The sequence below is a fragment of the Camelina sativa genome, chromosome 7 (genome assembly GCF_030686135.1).
Source record: "Camelina sativa cultivar CO46 ecotype springtype chromosome 7, ASM3068613v1".
NCBI lineage: Eukaryota > Viridiplantae > Streptophyta > Magnoliopsida > Brassicales > Brassicaceae > Camelina > Camelina sativa.
The window spans coordinates 820,834-840,801 of NC_141886.1; the positions used below are offsets into that span (position 1 = coordinate 820,834).

Below are 19,968 nucleotides of genomic sequence, written 5' to 3' on the forward strand. Positions count from 1 at the left end.
CCCAGGGTCTAGGACTCTCTTTCTCTATCCCTAGCCAACCCTTTCGTCTATTTATTAAGTTAAATAGATAACTTAAATTAATTAATTTTAAACATTACTTTTTTATATATATAGCATGGGTCTATTGGAAAGTTTGTATATCGATTATAAATCTTACCTTTGGTATCTAATTCCGAATTGCTTTTATTCTGATAGCCAAGGCTTTATACGTTTTGAACAATTATTATATCATTTCAGTGATGACCGTCAAGAATATTGTATATCTGAGAACACATCGACTAACCTAGTTAATTTTTATATGTTGGAATCTTATATATTGAAAAGAACATATATAACCCAATGAATAAGACTATTATAGTTTTCGTTTATAATCAGCTAATTCCAAATGGGATATACAGTTAGAATGATCTGTTAGATCCAACCAGATATTTAATTAGTGAAACTATTCGTTTCGATATGAACAAGTGCAAACTCTATTATTAGATGGAAATAAAAAACCTTTAATTATACCAATTTAAGACATGTATTTAACAATAACAAAAGGAACATTTTTTCCATCTCTCAAACTTAACGGTTCGCACACACGCGATGACTATTTATGCATAAATTTATTTTAAAAAGTACATTTGGTGGTAGGGTGTTATTAAGTGATATGGCCTTAGAATGAAATATAAGAAGAAAAAAAAAGATGGAATTAGAAATATATATATATATATATATATATGTAGATGCAAAATATATGAAGGTGGGTTAAGGTTTGTATGAAAAATTGGATATGTCTTTATTATTATTTTTGGTTATATATGTACATCAAATTATTTTTAGCATTATATAAAAACATATATATATATATATATATAACACGTGTTATGATCTTCACATCTACTGTTAAGAGTCTTACATATACATACACTCCTTTTGATATACTCTGCAATAACTGCAAAAGTCAGCTGCTCATGATCCCCCATCATCTAGCTAGCTATTTATACACATAACACATTCATGCATTATTGACTGCTTCCATAGTTAACCACACTTACATGCACATGTCATATAACATATAAGGGATGTCAATATGTAGCGTAGAGTTGGATCGGGACAAAATTCGCATTATTTTCAAGACATTATTACTTCAATTACAAGCGCCTTTGTTTGTTTGCTAAAACCAAGTCATTGCAGTTTACCATGTTATTGATCGTAAATAAAACACATTTTGTTCGAAAATTGTCATTAGAGTTAAGAAGTGACCTAACATACACACATTGATTGTCAACATTGGTTTCAAGTTGGAAATTCATGAATCTACTAAACACAGCTAGCTCACATCACTTGCCACTCGCAAATTCACTACTACAAATATTCATTTGACCATAGATTATTGTAATCTTTCTGGGATATTAGTTAATATAAAAGTTTTGATATGAAAGATTAGGGGACATATGAAAGATTATAACGAAGAGGAAGGTGAAGGTGGTCCAACCAAATAAAGACGATAGATAAAGATCAAAGAGAGACTCCATTGTCCCCCTTCACAAATCTGATATATCTTTGTTTCTCAAAGTTTAGTCGCTTTCCCTTCTTCCACCAACACAACACTGCAAATTTTATTTCTTTATTAGCCTTTCCATTCACTTAATTATTATTATTTCTCTTAAGCGTAATTAGGAATTTAGGATCCTGACGAGGATCTCTTACACCCCACATTTTGGTACATTCAACTTAAAAACAAAAAGAGATTGTTTCACTGGCCCAATTAATATGGGTATACATAAAGCCCATTAGATTGTTACGTAAATGTCACCGTTTGGAAGCGATGTTAGTCTCGCTCTCTTCTTCTACGGCGGGTTAATATATAATATAACTCTACTCTGGTTTCCAAACAGTGTGAGCCTAATGGGCTTTTCTTGTGGTTGGGTTACGTGCCCAGTAGCACACGTTAACGTGATAATTGTTATTTTAATGACAAATTAGAGCTGGCCCCATTGACATTGATTGTGCCAGGTCAAAGGTGATGTGGCATATGCAAGCATTTGTTTAATTATCAGTTTTGTCAGATTATCACCGTACCATACCAAAGATCATCTTGAAATAGTCATTAGCGATAACTATTCATTTAAATAATTTCCATAGCATATCCTTAAAAATTATAAATATCATATTATACGTCACTCAAGATCATGAATCAATCTTAGTTATATAATTGGTTACATCTATGACTACGTTTTTTTTTTATTTTGATATCGAAACAACGTTTATATGTAAAAAACATGTCGACAAATATCAATCCGGTGGCTTCCATGGTGACACAACGTGGTATACATACATTAATAATACATATATGTCGACTCTACTCTACATTGTTACTACATTTTTTTGACAATACTGATATAAGTATAATCCGTTTTTTTATAACAAAAAAATCATTATATAGAACGACTTCACTGATGCAAAGATAAAGATTATCATGGACTCTGATGACACATTCATAGAATATTGAAATGTTCTAAAGAGATATTCATAGAATCTAACAAAAAAAAAAGCATGTTCATATAAATGATCAAAACTAACAAAAATTAGTCACAAAAAAGAACCATATTTTGAGATATTTTGTTGAAACTAAAAGTAACTAACTTATAGATTATTTATAGAAATTTTGTTAGAAAAGCTATAGTTTTGCTAGATTTCATAATATTAAAATTTTGATAACAAAATTTATAAGGTAAGACTTAAAATATGGTTATATTAAAAACAAAAAAAAAGGGTAATATTCTGAGATATTTCCTACGTATTGTTTTTCTTTGTGGAATTTTGGTATTCAAGACGTCAATTTCAAAAGGTTTCTTCTGGACTACAAGTTAGAAACTCTTTCGCTCATAAGCTAAATCCAAATCTAAATCTTCTCTATACACACAAACACATAAAAAAAAGTAACAAAAAAAAAAAAAATTGATTGCTTTACTGTATATAAAAAAAATTTCACATCGTCTCTCTCTCTCTCTCTCTCTCTCTCGTTAAACAAAAACAGTTCCACTGTTCTTTAATCCGGAAAAAAAAAAAAAGTTTCGATTTTTCTCTGTTTTTTTGTTCTGGCGACTGTTTGGTTCTGAGAGGTTTAGTAGTAATAGAAACAATGGAGGTTGATTCAAGTAAGGATCCGGAAGTCTAACGGGTCAAAACCTGGGATGGAGTCGTCGGCGCGACTTGTGGGTGACTACGAACTTGGCCCGAGAATTGGGTCTGGTTCGTTCGCTGTGGTGTGGTTAGCGAAGCATCGATCGTCTGGTTTAGAAGTCGCCGTCAAAGAGATTGATAAGAAACTTCTTAGCCCTAAAGTTAGAGATAACCTTCTTAAAGAGATTTCGATCCTTAGCACCATCGATCATCCTAATATCATCCGTTTCTACGAAGCTATCGAGGTTTTGAATCCTTTTTTTTCTTCTTGATCTCTCTTTTAGTGTTTAAGACTGATTTGTAATTTGGGAATTTTTTTTTTGTTTAGACTGGAGATAGGATTTTTCTTGTGTTGGAGTACTGTAGTGGAGGTGATCTTGCTGGTTACATCAATCGCCATGGGAAAGTACCTGAAGCTGTTGCTAAACATTTTATGAGGCAATTGGGTAATACAAACAAGCCAAAAGTTATCTGCTTTTTTTTTCATGTTTGTGTAATTTGGAATTTTTTTGTTTGTTGATGTTTGAATCTCTGTTTCTTGTGTTGTGTATTATATATAGCTTTAGGGTTACAAGTACTTCAAGAGAAGCATTTTATTCACCGTGATTTAAAGCCTCAGGTAAAACTTATAAACTCTCTTATATCGTAGTTTGGTGATTGCATTTGTAAAAAACAGAGTAATTTAGTTATTGTGTTCTGTGTTCTTCTTCAGAATTTACTTTTATCTTCCAAGGAAGTAACTCCACTGCTAAAGATAGGAGATTTTGGTTTTGCAAGGTAAGATTAGATCTCATATCTCAAAAAAATATAAGGTTTGCTTTTCATGGAAAAAGGTGTTAGTTTGGTGATATATCATCCACCATTTTGGTATGTTATTTTTTGATTTTGGTAGGTCTTTAACACCAGAGAGCATGGCTGAGACATTTTGTGGTTCTCCATTGTATATGGCTCCAGAAATTATCCGGAACCAAAAGTATGATGCTAAGGTAAGGAAAGTGAACACAAGTTTGAGAAAAGGTTTTATTACCTTTCAATTTTTTTTTTGTTTCTTCTCATTATTTTCTTGTGTCATGGATGTTTCAGGCTGATCTATGGAGTGCCGGTGCAATTTTGTTTCAACTTGTTACTGGGAAACCGCCTTTTGATGGAAATAATCACATCCAGGTTTGTTAGCCTAAATCGATTGAATTGTCTCGTAATGTGAACTTATACTGACCTTCACTATGCTTTGGTGTCTGATCTCTACAGCTTTTTCATAATATTGTGAGAGACACCGAGTTGAAATTTCCTAAAGATGCTTTAAATGAGATTCATCCAGATTGTGTTGATCTGTGCAGAAGCCTTCTCCGCCGAAACCCAAGTATGGTTATAGGATTCTCTTTTTGTCTACTTTTTTGTATCAGTCAAGTCACAACTCAAAATTTTCATTGCAAAATCTGGTCTTTTGACTGCAGTTGAACGCTTGACATTCCGAGAGTTCTTTACTCACATGTTCCTTCGAGAGCTAAGGTAATGTCTGGAAACTTTGACCACCAAACCACGCGCAACCTTCATTTATCAAAAAGCTTTAAACTTTCTCTGCTTAATCTGTCATACCAAATGTTGTTAGACAAGTGCCGGATGTTGAGCGTTCTGATACTACTACCTCTACGGGGAAATCATCTTTGCCCTCCGCACAACCGATTAGTACAAACCGTTTCAAATCAAGTGCAGAGAATGTATACAGACATGGGATTTCCTCTAGTGCCTCAAATTCTCAAATTTCAATGCCACATCTCTCTTTTGAGAAGACTAGAAAAGACACTGAAGGACAAAGCTCATCAAACCAATTTGGAGGTTTGTTATTCGCATGTTTTGTCTGATCTTTGTTGCTTTCTACAAGTTCATATCACTCATAAACTCTTGCTTTCGTCTTTCGTGCAGTTGTAGACTCACTTGAGCTCATAGAGAGAGAGTATGTTCTTGTAAACCGTCCTTCTGCCTCTCTGGAAGGTTCATCAGATTGTTTTGACACATCTTTGCAAGATTCCGGGTTACCTAATTTTTTACCCAGGAATGAAAAAGTTTCATCGAGTTCACTTGAAGCACAGATACCATTATCGGATGTGTCTGTTCCACGACCAGCAAGCGGATCATATCTGTTAACAGAAGTTCAACGCTTAACAATTGTCCATCCTCCAACTAAGCTCCAAGTTTTGCATCAGTATGCACAAGTGCTTACAGAATTAGCTCGCGAGATGGTAACTAGAACTTCTTAATTCTCGTGTCTTAAATGATTTAACATTATTAGAGCTTCTATAACACCGTTGCATACAGGGCAACACAGGACAGGTAAAGGAATCTTTTGCTGTTACTCTCGTCATTTTAGCTGTCTGGAGAAAAGCCTTAGAGATATGCGATTCTTGGATGTTATCCGTTGGAGGAGAGAATAGAGTGAACCCTGATCCAACCACAGCTCCTGAGACTTCAATTCCAGATTTAAATTCACCTGCACCAGCTAAAACTTGGGTGACACAAGAGTTCGTTACAGCGTTTAACCAAGCCGAGAATACATCAACTCAACTAAACGAAACAAGTGGTTAGTACCTAACCATTAACCAAGCGATTCTCTGTTATGCTGTTTTTGCAATTACTTGAAGGCATCTCCTTCGCTTCATTGCAGCTGCCACTCATATGCCTGACGCCATGGAAACAATATACGAGAGGGCGCTAGCATACGGCAAGAGTGGTGGGGTAAGTATTAAAGATGAACATTTAGTTCTGAAGTCCGAAACTTCTGTGAAAAATTACTCCTTTTTGACTTTAAAAACCATTGTGTTCTAAAGTGTGAAACTTTTTGTGAAAAGCTTCCACGTTTTATCTACCCATTTGTCCCAAAAAGTCTGAACTGATACTTGGTGTGTTGATTTATTTTGGTTTGTATTTCAGGCTGAAGAGTATTTGAGTAACAAAGAAAGTGCAGCAACATTATACAAGAAAGCAATTCTTCTACTCTCCTTTATAATCGAGGAAGCAGTGACCCTATCTCTAAACCCTCCTTTCTCATTAACCCCTGACGACAAGAAGAGGATTCTCTACTACATCTCTAACTTGCAGCATCGTCGGTCGCATCTTTAGCGAAAATCGGCGGCGGGCATTTGTACATAACAAAACTTTGGTGGCTCTGGCTTGAGTCAACAAATCTTATAACAATTTGGGTTCCTTTGTTTTCCCTTGAAAATTTCAAAACGGTTACTACTCTATATTTGATGATGCTGTGACCAAAAAGTATTTGCCTCCTCCATTGTATAGTGCCAAATATCAATAATACAGCTTAAAGTACCCAAAAAAAATAAATGCAAACTTGTTGGTGCCAAGACTAGAGTGCCAATTCTGTTTCTACTTTGATGCGTTCGTTTAAGCCTAACTGAATGTCATATAAGTATATAAATGTTTTAAAACATTAAAATTTTTATTAAACTTGATTTATAATTGAAAATCATTAAAAGATACAAAAATAATTATTTAAAAAAAATAAAAAACAAATAAATTTCATATTAAAATACTTATTACTTTATGCTTTTGGCTTTTCACCCAAAATTTTATCAAGTAATGTTATAAATGACAAAACATATGTTTTAGATTGTTGATTTTATCCGCTAAATCATACACACTCAGTAAGATCCTCACATTGAATTACAAGACCAAGGTAATTTAATTATGACAGAGAGCTGAGAAGAGTCATTGGTGATTTGTTTTAATATTTTCTCAAATAATCTTATTTTTTTAAACTTCTGATGAAATGTTATATTTATTTAGATTTTTTTAATTATGTACCAATAACTTTAAATCATTTTTTCCCGGTTTTTGTTAATTGGAATCTTATTTATTTGTAATTGTTTATTTTCTAATCTCCTCTTGTTTATACTATATTTTCTCTCATCTTTAATGGGTATAATGTTTAGGTTGAAGATATAAGAAAAAAAATATTTTAGTATTTCTGATTTGTTTTTTTGTTTAAAAAAAAAATTACAACTGCAATCATGCAAACACTTGTGGAAAGTAACTTTTAAAATTCACTCGTTTCGAGCGGTTGAGAGCGATTAGAAGTAGGAGGCAGCGTTTGCGGGAGAACCATTCAATGGCGACCCATTATTAGTAGTATTCTTGGCTCGTAAGGCTATAGAGACTATAGGACACTGTTAATTATTGACAACGATCGTATCAAGTCAACCCTTAAAATAGAGACAAAAGTCAAAACCATAATTGATGAAATTAAATTATCATATAATAAGGTCAAGCATTTAAAGAAGAAAAAAATAGGACCCCAAACTCATCACAAAATCATGATCGAACAGTCCAAGTAATATGCGGCCAACACAGAATTTAATTCCGTCAGTCAGAAAACGAAAGAACGAAAAAAAAACCCAACTTTTTATTCTTTTTTAAATGATTAAAAAAAAAAGATACTACAATTTTGTTAGCTGCTTTTATTTTCTTTTTTTGGAATTTTATGTGTTTTAATCAAATCGTCGGAATATCGAATATCTGATGCACCGCCGCCGTAATCTCGTCGGCCGATTCTAACTCGCAGTCATCCTCCATCTGTTCCAACAAAACCAAAAAGATTGAATTTTTCTTATCAAAGATGGGATTTTTCAATTTGGGTTAATCAAAGTAAATAAAAAGAAATGGTTACCTTGAGTTGGAAGGAATAAGAAACAGAGGAGTGAGACGAAGGTGCGATATTGAGATGAAGAACAGTGAGTCTAAGCTGCTCGAGTGAAACGATTCCTTTGAGAAGTTGTCCTTGTTTCTTCAGACATTCAACTTTTAGGCTTACGTGGTTTTGTATCACTGTAGCTTCGATTTTGGGGATGCAACTTTGATCTTCTCGAGTCGTCCACAACTCGTTCGACGAATAGCCTGAGAGACGATTACTCGCGTTTCCCTCGCTGCTTTGTTGCCTTCTCTTTTGCGTTTCAAGAGATTGTATGATTTGCTCGAGGACCTTCACGTAGTTTATAGCTCCTCCTACTATAGACGCTTGGTCTCCCTGCAAGTACAAATCTTTTGATTAGGTTTTTGACGATTAAAGGTTGAAACTTTTTTAGGTATTTTTGTTTGTTTTATGTACTCGTTGGATGTAGGAAAGTGGGAGAAGGCCACGGAGGGAGCTGATATGTTCGTTCATCTGACGCCGTCGCTTTCGTTCAACAGCAATGTGGTTTATTCTTTGATGCTCAATCTCTTCAATGTTTTTACTTGGTTTGGTCTTCTTCCTCCTCTTTCTCTTTTCTCGAGTCATTTCTTGTGGGAGCAAGTTGTTGGTTTTGCGCTTTCGTCTTGGATTTGCAGTGAGTGGTGATGATGTAGAAGAAGGGAGTGTCATGTTTGCTTGGCTTAAGAAAAGTTCTTGGCTTGACAAAGCTTGATTGGTTCCTTCCATGGATGATGCTGAACTAGGGAAGCGAACGGGTGAATGAAACTCTGGATAGCGTTCGAGTTCCCAAGGCTCTTTGACGGTTTGAAGAGACAATAGCGTTAGAAAGTTTGGCTCTTTGATTGTAAAAAACGATGAGGGGTCTTCACTTTGCAGCATCTGTAGGAATGGAACTGTATCTTGTAAGCTTTCTTCCTCTTCTTTAATGGCAAAGCTTTGAGCCTCTGCAAATCCTTGAGCTTGTAGGCTACTCACATCCCCTTTTCGATCCGAAAACTGCAAGAAACACCGGGGGAATGAGGCGCGCATATGTATGAAAAAGAAGTGTAATTTAGCTCTACTGTGGGTTTGTTTGAGCCTTGGTGTGGGTTAGGACAGTGATAAAGAAAAGTAGAAGGGAAAATGGAATGTTTTCAAAGAGAGGGGAAACAAAAATGATTGCAGAATTGTTAACAAACAACAAAAAGCATTAAATGCAGTATCTGGACTAAGTTGGAATGAGTAAATGCAAGTCCATGTCTCTGAGTATAGAAAAAATGATTCAAGGGAAGAGAGGAGATTGAAGAAAGAGAGTAAAAAGCTTTCTAAATTGAGCAAAAGATACATACACAGGGGTTGATGTGTCCTTGAAACCTCTCCATTTTGAGAGCTCTTGTTTGTTATGTATTGTAATGTAATGAGCACAGGACGAACGAGTGAGTGATAATAAATGCTAAGAATCACCAAAGAGGCAGAAGAGGAAATTCAGGTACTATCTTCTGATTCTGAGCTTTTCTGGAATTGTAACTGTTAGCTTTATATAGAACAGTGAGTCCTTTAGTAAGCTATTGAATAGAGTGGAAACAGAGGAGCTGTAAAAAAAACAGAGAGGTAAGAAAATAGATGTATTTGGGGTACTGTAAGAGTTGGTGAGGCTGAGCAGAGCAAAGAAGAGATTATTGGTGGAGGCAGTTTTGTCTTGAAGTGGAGACAGACTTTGTGGGGACAATTCTAAATGACACAGAAGAAGAAGGTAAAAAGAGACATGTCATGGGTAAGAGAGCTTCCTTTGGGTTTGTGTCATCTTTCTCATGATGTCTCAATCATTCTTTCTTCACTATTCCCACAGCATATCATATATTACAGCACCACGCACCATTCCTTTTCCTTCGAGGCTCAAAAAGGCTTAACTTTATACGGAAACTATGCTGCATGCATCCATCATGTTCTAATGATTTACACCAATTAAGAGCGTTTTAATAGATGTAAAGATTTCTTATTAAGTGTGATAGTTTTGTCTTTTACTTTGCAACCAATACATACCTAATAGCTTGATTACAATATAAGGTTGACTCAAAAGATATTAAACAGTAGAAGTCTTATCTATTAAAATGCCTTGGCTGCTACGGCATTAAACAGTGTTTGTCCTATAAAATGTCCCAGTATGTCTACAATCTCACTCCAAACAGGTAAATTCATACCCGGTCTCACAAAACTTGAACAAAGAAACAAAACATTCGGCCTTTGCATACTTAACGAAGACCTTAGAAACCTTAGAAACAAATTAAAACTCCAAAGAAAGTTTGGATCATTTTTTGTCAATTGTGTACTGGATCGGATATGATTGTTAACAGTCACACACGAGCTATGGTTACTTGCTCTCAGGACAGTGATGCCCCACTCTTTTTTTTGGTAGGTTATTATATTATCAAAGATATATAAACCCTAACGATTCTGTTTCTTTTGTGGTATCTTAACACAAATCCCTAATCTCAAACAAAGTTGTCCTTTTAATTACTTTTTTTTAGACAGGACAAAAAGAAACTTATTCATAAACAAAAAAACAATGGCATATGTCACAACAATGTAATGGATAGCACACGAGAAAGCGAAAAAAGATTGAACTTCGATCATGAAAATGACAGGAAACCAGAGAAATTAACCCCTTTTGTTGTTTTAACGCTCGATTTGTATCGTGACGTGACTGATATGGAACTCTCTCCATATGTAATCGATCACTTTGTTAAGAACCGTATCATCATCAGCTTCTGGTCTAATCTTGACATTACAAGAAACCAGAGCTTTTCCAACTGTAATTGCCCAAATGTGCAGCTCATGAACACCAACCACTTCTTCGATTTGCATCAATCCCTTTTCGAGTAGCTTCGCATCGATCTCTCTCGGTGTGCTCTCCATTAAAACTTCAAGTATGCTTCGAATCATCTTAATGGTCGTCCCTAAAACAATAACCGAAAAGACTAACGTGCAGATCAAGTCAATTACTTTCCATTTAGGGTCATACCAAATCAGACCCCCTCCAATCATCACCCCAATGCTCTGGATTAAATCACCAAGAACATGAAGATAAGCCCCTTGCACATTAATGTTCCTCCCTTTCTTTGATTTCTCCAGTAATAGCTCAGCTTTTCCCCCATCACCATGACCATGACCATGACCATGACTATGACTATGACCATGCACATGAGTATGACTATGACCATGGCCATGATCATGTCCAAGCACAAAAATCATTATGATGTTTACAACTAAACCAAAAGAAGCAACAAGAACCATAAAGAAACCATCAACATCATCATTAGTCTCTTGAACGAGTCTAGTCACGGCTTCATAGACCAAAATCCCAGTGAGTAGCCAAATGAGCTGGACTGAGATAAGAGCACCCAAAATCTCAATCCTGAAGAAGCCGTAACTCTGTCGGGGATTCGCTTCCCAAGAAGAAGCCCATAAGGAGAGCATAGAGATAGCAAAAGCACCAACATCAGTGAGCAAATGAGCTGCATCTGTTAGTATAGCCAAACTATTAGCCTTAACGCCACCAACAACTTCTATGCTCATGAACAAGAGACCCAACACCGCAACGCAACAGAGCTTTCGCATCGAAGCAGCTCGTTCCTTAGCATCACTTGGAGAAGTTGAAAACCCACAAGCTGTTTCACCACATACTTTACTTCTTCTTGAATCCATCTGCAGCCAAAAAAAAATGGAACTTTAGAGCTAGAATCAATGAACTATACGCAATTCTATGGATACAGACATACAGTATATAGATTTGTTTACCTTACAACAAAGCAAGATAGTAGAAACTCAATCCAAGAGTGAGGTTTAGAGTTAGAAACATGAAGTAGATATTTAAAGGTTGGAAAAAACAGAGAAGTAAACAGGGACATGCATCCCACAACACCAGGATGCGAGCAAAACAATATTTCACATTACAACATACGAAGATTACAACATACGAAGAACAGAGAGACTAATAATTAACAATAGTTAATTAAAACCCGTGAAGTTAATGAATATGACAACTTATTGATAACAAAACAAAGAGTCAAACCCATAATCATGCGTAGAAGCATTATAAAATGCATATTTAAGTGAAGGCCCAATGTAACAATGACGAAATCCAAGCGACATCAGATTCTGATGTAGACCAATTCTTGATATCATCACATCGAGAGTGGAAAGAATCTGGAAACAAAAGCTATACTAATCTCTCTCTCTTCCCATATCGTCCACTCCACGACATTGTTTGTTTTTCCAACGAAAACTATCGAATCGCTGTACTTGTAATAAATAGTTAATTCATCTTTATCGTTTTCTTAAACAGGCCCATTTGAAAGTTATATAATGGGCTAATTACAAATGCTGGGCTGAGGAGGATGGATATACAGAAATAATAATAACTGCGGCTGCTATATATTGGCTAGGAAAATATTTTTGGTCTTTCTAGACGGTCTCTAACTTTGACTTTGACTATTTTTGAAAAATGCAAAAAAAAAAAAACGTTTACATTATTTTATGTGAACTCAACCTCTATAGAACTACAAACCAAACTTTTAATAATCAATTCTATCTAAGTAAAACCTGCTTATAGCATTAATAATGTAAACGCTTTTTTTTTGTAACACTTCGAAGTTGAGTTCACATAACCAAATTCCGAAATGAAGACTAATTATACATAGATGGGATAGTTGACGTTGGTTTTATTTACAGACTAAAAGTACAAAAACAATACTACATTTTTCCATTGGGTGATGCAACAGACAACAGTTTAATAGGATTCTTTACACCTAGGTTTTGCTTACCGGAACTGCTTTTTCGTCTAAAATTTCTTAGAGATATCGATACAAAAGCATGATAAATAAATACTCAAACTTTTAAACAAATTGTAGGTATGTAAAACTTTCAAAAAACCAGAACCGTAACATAATCATAGTTAAAATATAAAGAATTTTTTGTAAAATATAAAGAATTGACATCATCGTAATTCTATTTTACATTAGTAAAAGAAATCGATAATTTTGAAAGCGTCATATATATGTACGTAGGTGGAGTTGAGTCACACCGTAACTGTGAATGAGCAACCGTGCGTGACCAGACAGACGTAAAAAACTTAAATCCATTCTGATGGGTTGATCAGGGTCTTTTTTGAACAGATGAAATAAATATATGAAGTTGTCGACTAGATTTGAAATTTGTCTGTAAGTTTACCTTTTGAGATATTCAGATCTATGTGATGCTAAAGCGCAATCGAATTTAACTAGTCTGATAAGTGATAATTTTCGAGCATAATGAAGAATTAGTATTTTATGTAATATATAATAACTCTTCTATTCGTTAACAAAATTTTTAAAACTTGTTGAAATTTACATGTAAATCGATCTTTAAATGCATGACACAAACATACTATACCTTTTTGCTTCTCTTTTTTTTTTTCTTACTTTTCTTTAGCCTAAGTTTTGTGCATGAGATAATATGCTTTAACCAACAACAACAAGTAAACAAATATTGAAAATGATCTAGAAACGTTATCAAAGTGTCGTTTATCTAAACTTTTACAGTATAGAAGACACATATATAATATTATTCCTCAGTGATGGAACCCAATCTTCGAGACACTAAGTAATTTCCACGCCGTTCCGACGGAGCATCGTCACTGGAGCCAAGAACCCTTGCCGGAAAGCGACCTTCCAAACATTCTTTAAGAATCAAGAAACCAATCTTACCACCGTCGTTTGATTGATCACCACGACGTGCCAAATACATAAGCTCTTCCAGTTGATCTCTTCTCATCCTCACTTTAACCCGTACAGTGCTTCTACGTTGTTGCGGCGACTCCTCCACGTGTCTTCCTCTTCCTCCGTCGCCAGAAGCCGGGTGTACAGCGCAGCTTCTCCTAAGAAAATTCCCCATTTCTTGATCTTCCTTGTTTTTCAAGTGCTTGCATAAAATGATGCGTGTATGACTTGTTTATATATATATAGGACTATAGAGAAGAGATTGAGATTGTTAGGGATTTTATTTAGGCGTGGGCATTTTATATATAGGCGTGTGCAATTTGGTTTTCCTATTGTTTGGGTTGGGTATTTCGGTTTTGCCGTCAAAGTATGTCCAAACGAAAGCAGAGAAAAATGATTTAGTTTGGTTATATCCGGTTCCAATATTTGGTTTGGTTTTTAATAACCTTTTTGAAATGAAAGTAGCAATACACAGTTAACTATGTATAACCTAATATCGCCTTGATCTATTAAAAACGTACGTTATCCTTGAAAAAAAACTAGTTTATTCGATTCGATTGCACTAAATTTAGTTTTGGTTCGGTGGTAATATATAAACTGTGGCAGTAGAATGTTATAGTAAACCCCGGTTAGTTTCAATGTGAAACCATTTGGGTTCTTTTTTCAACCCGGAATTTTATAAAAAATGAGGAAGGAGTTTGAGTAAGGATGTGAACTACGATGCATGGGGCATGCGAGGTTATTAGACGGAAATTATTAAAGTGTTGTTCTGGTTCACGTATCTGCTGACGTGGAATCTAAGTTAATTAATTACTATACTAAACAACACACAGGCACAGGCAGGGTGTGTTTCACGCGTCAACTATCTTTAAAGTTTTCTCCGGGATTTTGTCACCTTAATTAAGCCTGTCATTAAATTAATACTCACCTATTTCTCGTTTTTTATTAAAAATAAAATTATTATATCGAATGAAACCTCCCCTTTTTCTGATTGGGTTTTCGATTTTAATTAAAAAAAAATTGTATGTATCTTTGTATATATTCAGGACCATAATTCATGATTTAGTTTTTCGTTAGGCCCATTATGTGTTACCACTTTAGTTAAGTCTGACTCGTTATGTAAGTGTTGGTTAATTAGGCCATATAGGTTGGTGTTATTAGGAGGCTAAACTGCCCATCCTAACCAAATTAATTTTAAACAAAGGAGAAAGAACAGTTTTGAGAGTTTTAAAAGAAAGAACAATCTATATATATATATTTTTGGACACATTTATGAAATAAATAATGAAGTTCACAATTATTTACAGATATGTCATTAACAATAAATATTTTTAATTTTAATTTATAAAATAAAATTTAAAACCAACATTTTGTCCAGAAAAAAATTCCTAAAATATCTCCTTAATCAATCAACGACTAATTACAATATCTCATTAAATATTTGTTTTGTAAAATTCCTAAATATTTCCTTAATTCATTACAAGATTTAATGCTAACAATAAAAATGTATGTAGAAATCCCAAATTAATCTTCAATACATATTTGTCCATTTTATCTGCAAAAAAAAAAAAAAAAAAAAAAAAATTATCATATTTCATAACTTATTTATGAATCATATGTAAACAATTCTAAAATTAAGATATTTTGAACATAATGTATACTTGATTAGCAAGATTTTTGGTACTAAATTTTTTTGCATTTTCGTTATTTGGGTTTTGAAAAACGTGCATGTTGTACTTAAACAAAGAAGAAAAATAGTGTTTGAATATTTAGCGGGATTGGTTTGGGTATCAATATAAATTAAAAATTATTTTATTAACTGTTAGTAAATCATCAGTTCATTATTTTATTAACGTCATCGACGATTGAATATTAGGTATATCTAATTAAGTTTATTAAATTACGATTATGTAAAATAAACAAACAGTACTACGGTATACCACATGTTATATTCTGAATTTAACAATTTAAACCGGTAAACCTAAACTTTTTAAACCGGTAAACCTATATAATATATAGATATAAGGGGATATACATTTAAAATTTACAAAACATTAGTCATATATAGTTAATCTATTTAAAAAATTATATTTTTATTTTACTTTTAAAAATATAGTTCCGCGATATACCGCGGGTTAAAACCTAATTCATTATATAAACTCAGTTTCATTTAGGGTAAGGGTCTTCAAAAGAAAACATATAAACCAAAACAGAACCACGTTAAAATCTCAAACTAAATATTAATTCATTTCTCACTTGAAGTTTTTAAACAAAAAGAATAAATCAAAGATGACAAAAACAATAAATTATTAAAATTTCATCTGTATTTCTATAACTCATAATTCTTTGCTGGTATTTATAAATTTCAGCATGTAGTGTGAGAGACAAGTAGGCTAGTGGAATTTTTATAATATATATTCCACTATGGTGGGTTCAAAGCTCTCTAATAGAACTCAAAAAAAAAACAAAAAAAAATGTGATTATGTAAATATTATGGGCCATTGCTCGTCAGGACCCTTGAAATTAATAATGACCCGCCAAGAAATTGTTGGTACGTAATTGAGTGCACCGAAAGATGGTGGTACTGTTTTTTTCTTTCGTCTTTCTATAATCTTTCTTTTTTGATCCTCCGTATACTATAAGAAGACAAAAATGTTATGTTGTTGTAGGACATGGATCCACAAGTTATGTGACATTACATTAATCAATTAGAGTAGAAACAACATGCAAAGATATACTCTGTTTATCTTGAAAATCTTTTAAGATATACACTGTTTGGTCAATAGTTTAACACGTAAACGGTAAACGTTTGTTTTATAAATTTCGTGGGGTTTTCTCTAAGAATTTGGCTTCACCTGAATGTAAAAATAATAAAATTCAACTGCAACTTTGATTAACCATATATAGTTTTATAAAGTTAAGATTAAAGTCTTTTTGTCTCTGTCGGCCTTTTCAACCTTTTGACCTCACGTGAACATTATTAACCCTGTCACTTCCTTTTTAAAAGGGAATGGGTGAATAATTTATATTCTTTCTTGTAGTTACGTTTTCTTAGACAACCGCTCTCTATTTTTATACAACCTTGCCAATTAATCTACAGATATGGAATTTATTAGCTTCAAATGAAATAAGAAGTGCCAAGCACTTTCAAAATGAAAATACATTATATTGCCAAAGTATTCTACGAGTAGTCATATTACCAGTTACTCTGAAGTACCCAAAATCATAATATGAATATGATGATAATAAATTATCGCAAGTACAGGATCTTCGTTCCTTTTTAACCAAGAAAAGTGGTGGACCATCCACAATTTTTTTCTTTTTACTTCGTAATAAAGTTTTATACTTTATTTTGGTAATAGATACTTCATATGCTCAAAGAAAACCTTCGTCTTAAACCTCTCTCCGTCTTGGGTTTTCTTTGGATTCCATACATTACAAATACACACAATAATAACTTGTTACTATTATATATTCTCTTGTGAAAAAAAAAACAAAAAAACAAAATGGGTAACTGCGTATTCAAAGGAAGTGGTGGTTCAAGAAAATTGTACGACAAAGATGATTCGTTGATAAAAGTGGTGACTCCAAACGGTGGCGTTATGGAGCTTCATCCTCCCGTCTTAGCCGAATTCATCACCAACGAATTTCCCGGCCACGTCATCCACGACTCCTTAAGCCTTCGCCACTCATCTCCACCGCTTCTACACGGCGAAGAGCTCTTTCCCGGTAACATATACTACCTCCTCCCTCTTTCTTCCCCCGCCTCAACCACTCCACAGTACTCTTCCGAACAACTATCAACGCCGTACAGAATGTCTTTCGGGAAAACACCGGTAGCGACGGCTATGAATGGCGGGGGAGGAGGTGGTTGTGGAGTGTGGAAGGTGAGGCTTGTGATAAGTCCAGAGCAGTTGGCGGAGATTCTTGCGGAGGATGTGGAAACCGAAGCGTTGGTTGAAAGTGTGAGGACGGTGGCGAAGTGCGGCGGAGGTGGACTTCACTCGAGGGCCAACTCAGACCAGTTAAGCGTTACGAGTAGCTTCAAAGGGCAATTAAGGTAAATTTTCCAATATGTGTAATTTTTACGTGAATTATGTAATACTCTGTTTTCACGGTTAAGCTTTTAAATTATGTTGATTTGCGTTGGAGACTTTGAAGTGATTACATAAGTTTATAAACTTAGAAATATATGACATTTCGACGACATCTCACATGAAACGATTAATTAATAAGATCCTAATTAGATTATTTAATCTTTCTCATTCAATGCAAAAACCTAAAAGAGCCTAAAAAGAGCAAAACAAACGAGAGGCACAAAAAAAAAAAAAAAAAAAACGAGAGGCACATAAATATCATATTGTTCACTCGGGAATGAAATGGTCTACTGAGTTCAAACTTTATGAGACGCAATAATTTTATAAACATATATCTTTTCCCTTTGTTGGGATACAATTAATCATTTTCCCTTTTCATGAATTGTACTTCTATTTTATTATGTTTTCATGTTTTTAATGTTTAAAATTTTATGAAATGCAATAATTTTATAAACATATTTTAATATGCAAAAATTTCATATTCTACTTTAATTTCTTTAATTTCAAAAAAAAAAAAAAAATCAAATTAAGAGACCTAATATAAGAACCCATCGTTGGAGGGAAAAATTGTAATTATATTTCCCAAAGTTCTTAATCAACTAAAAGTACATCTTATATTAATTCAAAATTATAAGAGCTCCAAAAATATAAACCCCATTGAGATTGCCCTTAGCTCTATTGGGTTTATGTTGAAATGATTTTTTGTCAACTAATCATTTGAGTTTATTTCAGGCCAAAGGACCCAAATATGACCAGAAACAGTTTAGGATTATACACCCTACATAACTATTAAAAGGTCCTGATATCGGTTTTATAACTAAATACAGAAACAAAGAAACAATTGTTCCTAGACTTGACCATGTAGACTTGTAGTTTGTTCAAAAGAATTGGATCTTTTTTAGATTATCAAAACATGCCATAAGGCCCATAACGTAGGTTGCATATATAGAATCAAAATTGGATATGTTGCGTAAAAGCAGGTTTTCTCTTCCAACACATTTGTACTGTATATAGCTATGTGACTGATTCCTCTGTTCTCGTCCAACCAAAAAGAACACTCCGGCTTGTTTATCACCTCCATATATAATTTTCTATTTGGGTACAGTTATTTTAGAATTTAATCATTTATTGGGAGCGAAAATTCATCATCATATCATTTAGATACATAATCTATTTGAAAAGACAAACACACATGGTTCAGGTTTAAGATTAATAATTAAACACATATTTTTTAATTGTGAGACCAAGGTACGTACCTTTCTCTCTCGTGCATGCAAAAGTATTTAACTACTTGATTACTTCGTCATGAGATACCAAAGTGAGGAAGAATACATGTATTAGACGACAAATATTTTTAAAAATCTAGCAATTTCAGCTGTCCTGGCTGCATCAACAACCAGCAAACTTGGAAGGTATTAACATTTGTTTACTAAAAAATACCTTAAACGAAAAAATTCCTTCAACATTGGAAAAGATAATATGCTATAATATATACCTATTTGAATTTTGGAATTTTCTTCGCTATCGCAATAAGATGCTTAATTTCTACTTGGCCGTCCAACTGGTTCAAAGCCGCATCGATAAGGCATTCATAGATTGATTATCTTCATTATGCTCTTCAAAGCCGCAATGATGCAACACTGGTTCGTGGAGACTTTATCATAACTTTTTGTGCTTGCAACAATTGTTTTAAGACATGTCCTATACACAGAGTTTCTGGTTTCTTTATGTCTTACAGTCGTTTAATTTGTTGTCTCTTTCAAGGGAGGATTAGTGCTGCTTACTAATGTGATATATTATATATATATTGTATCATACCAATGTGATGTATTTAGTTTTACATAAATGTTGTTTTCCTATATCACCTTCGTTTATAATATAATATATATAACTGGTAGTACATAAATGAAGATTGTTTCGAAGTTCAATAAAATTAATCCCTTGATCACTTGGTAAACAGATCGCTATCGTAACAACTACTAATATGTGAAAAGAAAAGACTAAACCAAACGAACACAATCAAAAGTCACCTTCAATCCTTCAACTTTGATATTACGATTCCTAAATTTCTTAAAGTACGAATTTGTAAAGCTTTCTAAATCCACGTAAAAGTTAGAATTACATTCACTTGTTCGTACACAAGGAGAACAAAAGGGCCATCTTCTCCACGGTCAGCTTAGTAAAGGAGACTCATGAATCAAGATCTGGATCAGCATCGCAATATTGGCTTAACAATGTTCGTTTCAAACTACATATTGGCTGC

At 33.9% G+C, this 19,968-nt stretch overlaps 6 protein-coding genes across 6 annotated transcripts in view; 2 read left to right on the forward strand and 4 right to left on the reverse strand.

Annotated features, from left to right (window-relative positions):
* The window catches only part of LOC104699672 (peptidyl-prolyl cis-trans isomerase CYP20-3, chloroplastic), a 47,436-nt gene extending 35,069 nt beyond the window's left edge, over positions 1 to 12,367 (reverse strand). The window contains exon 1 of the mRNA XM_087457917.1: positions 12,345 to 12,367. The gene's annotated coding sequence lies outside the window, so the exon portion shown is untranslated. The remainder of the gene's footprint in view (positions 1 to 12,344) is intronic.
* LOC104699682 (serine/threonine-protein kinase ATG1a) lies at positions 2,803 to 6,507 on the forward strand. The gene is made up of 13 exons (XM_010415022.3): positions 2,803 to 3,416; positions 3,500 to 3,617; positions 3,732 to 3,790; positions 3,884 to 3,948; positions 4,064 to 4,157; positions 4,255 to 4,335; positions 4,420 to 4,531; positions 4,626 to 4,680; positions 4,781 to 5,007; positions 5,095 to 5,411; positions 5,488 to 5,749; positions 5,834 to 5,904; positions 6,100 to 6,507. Exons 1-13 carry the CDS (start codon positions 3,183 to 3,185, stop codon positions 6,286 to 6,288), a joined length of 1,884 nt encoding a protein of 627 aa, XP_010413324.1. The 5' UTR covers positions 2,803 to 3,182; the 3' UTR covers positions 6,289 to 6,507.
* Positions 7,417 to 9,737, reverse strand: LOC104699683 (transcription factor bHLH67-like). The gene is made up of 4 exons (XM_010415023.3): positions 9,202 to 9,737; positions 8,288 to 8,869; positions 7,850 to 8,206; positions 7,417 to 7,755 (listed from the first exon to the last, which is right to left on the reverse strand). Exons 1-4 carry the CDS (start codon positions 9,232 to 9,234, stop codon positions 7,675 to 7,677), a joined length of 1,053 nt encoding a protein of 350 aa, XP_010413325.1. The 5' UTR covers positions 9,235 to 9,737; the 3' UTR covers positions 7,417 to 7,674.
* Positions 10,371 to 12,086, reverse strand: LOC104699684 (metal tolerance protein A1). The gene is made up of 2 exons (XM_019227317.2): positions 11,651 to 12,086; positions 10,371 to 11,557 (listed from the first exon to the last, which is right to left on the reverse strand). Exon 2 carries the CDS (start codon positions 11,555 to 11,557, stop codon positions 10,529 to 10,531), a length of 1,029 nt encoding a protein of 342 aa, XP_019082862.1. The 5' UTR covers positions 11,651 to 12,086; the 3' UTR covers positions 10,371 to 10,528.
* An 836-nt stretch (positions 12,368 to 13,203) lies between the features above and the next one.
* LOC104699685 (uncharacterized) lies at positions 13,204 to 13,875 on the reverse strand. The gene has a single exon (XM_087457918.1). The coding sequence runs from the start codon at positions 13,781 to 13,783 to the stop codon at positions 13,454 to 13,456; it is 330 nt and encodes a 109-aa protein (XP_087314044.1). The 5' UTR covers positions 13,784 to 13,875; the 3' UTR covers positions 13,204 to 13,453.
* Positions 13,876 to 16,977: 3,102 nt separating this feature from the next.
* Positions 16,978 to 17,815, forward strand: LOC104699686 (uncharacterized). Its single transcript, XM_010415026.3, has one exon. It carries the CDS (start codon positions 17,115 to 17,117, stop codon positions 17,670 to 17,672), a length of 558 nt encoding a protein of 185 aa, XP_010413328.1. The 5' UTR covers positions 16,978 to 17,114; the 3' UTR covers positions 17,673 to 17,815.
* Positions 17,816 to 19,968: the final 2,153 nt, after the last annotated feature.

Bases quoted from the DNA above. Each gene is read 5' to 3' on its own strand.
- LOC104699682 (XM_010415022.3), top strand. From the start codon at position 3,183: ATGGAGTCGTCGGCGCGACTTGTGGGTGACTACGAACTTGGCCCGAGA. The intron at 3,417-3,499 runs GTTTTGAATCCT...TTTTTTGTTTAG, and splicing joins GTTTCTACGAAGCTATCGAG to ACTGGAGATAGGATTTTTCT. The intron at 5,905-6,099 runs GTAAGTATTAAA...TTTGTATTTCAG, and splicing joins CATACGGCAAGAGTGGTGGG to GCTGAAGAGTATTTGAGTAA.
- LOC104699683 (XM_010415023.3), bottom strand. From the start codon at position 9,234: ATGGAGAGGTTTCAAGGACACATCAACCCCTGT. The intron at 8,870-9,201 runs GTATGTATCTTT...TGTTTCTTGCAG, and splicing joins AAGGACACATCAACCCCTGT to TTTTCGGATCGAAAAGGGGA. The intron at 8,207-8,287 runs GTACATAAAACA...TTGTACTTGCAG, and splicing joins CACTTTCCTACATCCAACGA to GGAGACCAAGCGTCTATAGT.
- LOC104699684 (XM_019227317.2), bottom strand. From the start codon at position 11,557: ATGGATTCAAGAAGAAGTAAAGTATGTGGTGAAACAGCTTGTGGGTTT.
- LOC104699685 (XM_087457918.1), bottom strand. From the start codon at position 13,783: ATGGGGAATTTTCTTAGGAGAAGCTGCGCTGTACACCCGGCTTCTGGC.
- LOC104699686 (XM_010415026.3), top strand. From the start codon at position 17,115: ATGGGTAACTGCGTATTCAAAGGAAGTGGTGGTTCAAGAAAATTGTAC.